This window comes from Pan troglodytes, chromosome 9, assembly GCF_028858775.2.
Source record: "Pan troglodytes isolate AG18354 chromosome 9, NHGRI_mPanTro3-v2.0_pri, whole genome shotgun sequence".
Lineage (NCBI taxonomy): Eukaryota > Metazoa > Chordata > Mammalia > Primates > Hominidae > Pan > Pan troglodytes.
Genome location: NC_072407.2, coordinates 21,775,710 through 21,780,450, shown reverse-complemented (window position 1 = coordinate 21,780,450; position 4,741 = coordinate 21,775,710). Strand labels below are relative to the sequence as shown.

At 60.4% G+C, this 4,741-nt stretch overlaps 1 protein-coding gene across 1 annotated transcript; it reads right to left on the bottom strand.

The window, feature by feature from the left end:
* Positions 1–267: 267 nt before the first annotated feature.
* Positions 268–2,847, bottom strand: MYOD1 (myogenic differentiation 1). The gene is made up of 3 exons (XM_508311.7): positions 1,986–2,847; positions 1,418–1,496; positions 268–1,144 (listed from the first exon to the last, which is right to left on the bottom strand). The coding sequence occupies exons 1-3, from the start codon at positions 2,613–2,615 to the stop codon at positions 891–893; spliced, it is 963 nt and encodes a 320-aa protein (XP_508311.2). The 5' UTR covers positions 2,616–2,847; the 3' UTR covers positions 268–890.
* Between the last annotated feature and the right edge of the window lie 1,894 nt (positions 2,848–4,741).

Genomic DNA, 4,741 nt, shown 5'->3' with positions numbered 1-4,741 from the left:
AGCTCAGACATGGGTTTAAAAAATACTTATATCAACCTGTGTACCCTTCCATAAGAGCCACGGACGTGTGTAGTAATGTAGTCAAGGTCAGAGGAACTTCCCCACGTACTGGAGAAATTTGCACCCCTCCTTCCTTCCCCAGGCAGCAGGCTTCCTCCTTGCAATCCGCCTGCCGCCTACAGGCGTCGCTGAGGGACAGCTGGCCCAGTTTGCGGATTTTCCTCCGGATCCCCCACCCATGTCCAGGGAAAGCCGGAGCCACGGCGGTATAAATTAGCGCCTTTATTTTGATCACCTGAGCGAGCGCCCGCGGCTCGCCCGCCTGCGGTATAAACGTACAAATTCCCTGTAGCACCACACACCATGCCTCAGAGATAAATACAGCCCCAGGGGCTCCTGCTCTGGCAAAGCAACTCTTATTTACAGGAATAGATTACAAAAGTATTACAAAAAGTGGTCCTGAACCGGGAAACGGGTTGGGGGTGGGTTACGGTTACACCTGCTACATTTGGGACCGGAGTGCACTGGGTCTCACGCCCCCCCAAATAACCGGTGCATCCCGGGGCGGGGCTTAGGTCTGCGAGGGTCTCACCCCCATGGGGGAGGGCGCGAGAAAGCTGAACCTAGCCCCTCAAGGTTCAGCTCTGGCCCACCGAGGAACACGGAGCGGCCATCGCAATGGGTCTCCGAGAAGGGTGCTGCGTGGAAAAAACCGCGCTGTGTCCTTGCCCTGTGGGGCGGGGGCGGAAACTTCAGTTCTCCCGCCTCTCCTACCTCAAGAGAGGTCGCTTTTAAAGCGCTGTTGGGAGGGGGGCATTTAAGTTCAATCTTTTGGGCGCGAGGGACCCTAGGGGCACCATCCCTCGGGCGGGTGGGCGGCCACCATCCCCTCAGAGCACTTGGTATATCGGGTTGGGGTTCGCACCCGCAGGGCACTGCGGGGCGGCGTCCGGTGACTGGGTGGGGTCGCCGCTGCTCTCTCCCTCGCTGGGGGCGGCAGCCTCTTGCCTGCGTGGAGGCGACTCAGAAGGCACGTCGGCCAGCAGGAGGGCGGGCGCCGCAGGGCTCTCGGTGGAGATGCGCTCCACGATGCTGGACAGGCAGTCTAGGCTCGACACCGCCGCACTCTTCCCGGGCCTGGGTTCTGCTCGGGGAGGGCTCGGTTAGTAAGCAGGGGTGGGGCCGCGACAAGCCTCCCACCCCCGGGCCCAGTACTTTTGAGACAGATTGGAAACTGAGGACTTGTTAGAGTCCGGGACAATCCAAAAGAGAGGGAGCTACTTGCTTAGTATTTCATCTCCTGTACCACTTCCCAGGACATAGGCGTGTGTGAGTGGGGGTGGGAGCGTCCTAGATAGAGGCCAGGACAGCTCCATGAAGGAGGAGGAGCGAGCAGGGAGAGGCCCGGAATACCCACCGCTGGGCGCCTCGTTGTAGTAGGCGCCTTCGTAGCAGTTCCGCCGCCGGGCGCCGCTCGGGGGGCCGCTGTAGTCCATCTGCAAACAGCAAGGGCGACTGAGTCAGGCCCGCGGGACGGCTCGAGGCCCGAACACCAATTCCTGTAGCCGCCCCCTCCCTAACTCTAGCCTAAGGCTCTAGTTCCGGGCCCAGACCTGTCCTGGTTGGGGGGGTAATTACGGGTGGGTAGGAGATGAGGTCTGCAACATGCAGGGCCAAAAGAAGGGCGGACAGTCACCAAGGGGCGCAAATTTACGTTTTGGAAGTAGGGATAAGTAGAGAAAAAGATCTTCACGTTCGCGCTGCAGTGTTCTAATAGCGCCCCCAATGGGGCAGCTCGAACGCTTGCCCGCACACTTCCAAAACAGGCTACCCCAGTGACAGCTGCCCAGGACAAGGGGGTCCCCTCTCTCGGGAAGGATCCTGGCCCAAACCTCCCGCAAGGCCAGCTCCCCGCCCTCGGAAACGCGTCCCTGATATCCCGAGCTCCGTCCTAACTTCCTCACTTCCTGGGGTCCCGGCCTTACCATGCCGTCGGAGCAGTTGGAGCGCGGGCTGGACGCGTCGGAGTCGCCGCTGTAGTGCTCGCCGCCGCTGCCCGGGGGCAGCGGGCCCGGCGCATAGAAGGCGGCTGCGGCGCCAGGGGGCGCGGCGTCCTGGTCGCGCAGCAGAGCCTGCAGGCCCTCGATATAGCGGATGGCGTTGCGCAGGATCTCCACCTTGGGCAACCGCTGGTTTGGATTGCTCGACGTGCAGCGCTTGAGTGTCTCAAAGGCCTCATTTACTTTGCTCAGGCGGCGCCGCTCGCGCATGGTGGCGGCCTTGCGGCGGTCGGCGTTGGTGGTCTTGCGCTTGCACGCCTTGCAGGCCCACAGTAGGCAGCGGCCCGCCTGGTGGTGCCCGCTGGGCGCGCGCACATGCTCGTCCTCACGTGCGCCCGGGGCCGGGTGCACCGCCGCGGGGAAGTGCGAGTGCTCTTCGGGTTTCAGGAGCGCGCCCACGTGCATCAGGCGCGGGTCCAGCTCTTCGAAGAAGCGCAGGTCCGGGGAGTCGAAACACGGGTCGTCATAGAAGTCGTCCGTTGTGGCAAAGGAGCAGAGAGAGCCGTCGGGGGCCGTCAGGTCTACGTCGCGGAGCGGTGGCGACAGTAGCTCCATATCCTGGCGGTGGCGCGGCACGGTCCTGGCTTCGCCCAACCCAAGCGGCAGAGAGTGGCCGGAACTTTCTGCCGCTCGGGAGCCCCGGCTGTAGATAGCAAAGTGCTGGAAGTCTGAATGCCCACCCACTGTCCCCCACCCCTCCCTCTCCTGTCTGGCCTGATTTGTGGTTAAGGAAAGCGGCGGCAGCGCCCCAGGGCTTCCTCACCCCTAGCTTCTCGCCAGGCGCCCTGGGCTATTTATCCGTAGTAGCCTAAACGCCCCGGAGCCCAGGCGGGCAGCTGGGGGAGGGGGAGCCCGAGGCCAATAGGAACACTGCGGGGCGGGGCTTGGGGGGGGTCCCCGGGGTGGCCGCAGGGGCCCGCAGACTGGCCAGCCAGCCCGCCCCTCCACACTGGCGTGCGCGCTCGGTCCCCTACTGGGCAGGGAGGGAGGGAGCGACCGGCAGCCCTAGGCGGCTGCACTTGGCTCTCCGGCACGCCCTTTCCAAACCTCTCCAACACCCGACTGCTGTATCCGCGGGAAACGCTGGCTGCGCGCGCTCACCTCTGAGCTGACTTTCAACACTCCTCTGTCCCCTGATTTGCGGGGGACCCATGGGTAGAGCGGCTGTAGAAATCAGGTCGTGAGAGATTTGGAGAGAGGCAAGGCATTGGGGGCACAGAGCTGAGGAGTGAGACCGTGAAAGAGGGACCGAAAGAGGCTGAGAGACACGCAGAAAGCAGAAAGCTTAGAGCGTCAGGGGCAGAGAAACGCACGAGTGCAACAACAGGCAGAGAGACCCCGAGAGTTGAAGTGGGCGAGCCCGAGACAAACGGTTGGTAGAGGCTCTGATATTCCGCCAGTCCCCGACCTGGGAGTTGCTCAGCAGGTCGTGGGCCCAGTCCTTCTTCCCTAGACGCTTAGAAACCCAGCTATGGTTGTACAGGAATCGGGGATTGCTGCTAAAGCTTCGCGCCAATCTCTCCAAACTCGGATCCTGCCCAGGTTAGGAATCCCCTCCATCTAAATCTGCACGTTTCCACAGCAGGGGTGTCCAGTGCCATGCCTGGGGTCTAGGCTGAGCTGCCTCTTCAGCTGGGAAGAAAACCCTTCTGCTCGGGGCTTGGCTCCGCCTCACTCGCGGTGCTGAGTCAAGGAAAGTGCATTTCGCCAAGGTGTCAAACTTCAGGACCTGGCCTGAGAACCTGACCTCATCTCACCTGAAGTCTCCGAGAGTGCGGTTTGCAGACCAGTTGAGACCAGACTCCAGAGTTTCCCAACTGTGTGATTTTGTGGAAGTCATGTCTCCTTCCTGAGCCTCAGTTTCCAGTTATAGATTTGGGGATGACAGTAATTTCTTGGAGTAATTGTGGTGGGGATGAGAGTCTGAAGAGACCAAGGATATGGAAGCCCTCAGGCGGTGATGTAGGGTTATTCGAGCAAGGGGCTTTCAGAGTTGGATGCTGTGTCCCGCAGGCTTACAACTCATCTGTGGCACCATGCCCTGACGGAGTCCCAAGAGTCTCCAGGCCTTAGCTGTGTCTCTTTCCTGCAGCCTCACTGGAAAGGCTGGAAACAGGAGGAGGCAACCACCCCATGGGATGTGGGATATCTGGCTCCCATACAAGCCTCAGCATACCGGCCACCCCCATGGGGGTCTCTCAGCCTCTTCCTGAATCTGCAGTTCACACAGTCCTCTCAGCACTCTGGCTAGGAATCTCTGTTGGCCATACATCCCTGCCTGGATCTCCCCTCCTGGAAACCAGAAATTTAAGCAGGAGTGATCTTTGTGCCTTTCCCACTAACTTCTGGAAGGCATTCTAGCTGGCCGTTCCGGGCCCTAAGAAGTCCTCCCTTCCCACAAAACTCAGAGGGCTCTGTTGGGGTCCTAACTTCTTCACTTCTCTGCTGCTGGTAGTGGTGCTAAAGGTCTCCCTTCATGAAGTACTCACCTCGCTTTACTCCATAGGGCCCACCTGTATTTGTTCATTCAGTAAAGTCTACATCATGGAGCAGCAGTGACAGTAACTCTAAATCCTGGCAGAGGCAGCAAAGTCCTGGCGTCACCCCACCCAAGCTGCAGGGGGTCACCCAGAAATCCACATATTGTTAGGTATCCATTATGTGGCAGGTACCAGTCCAAG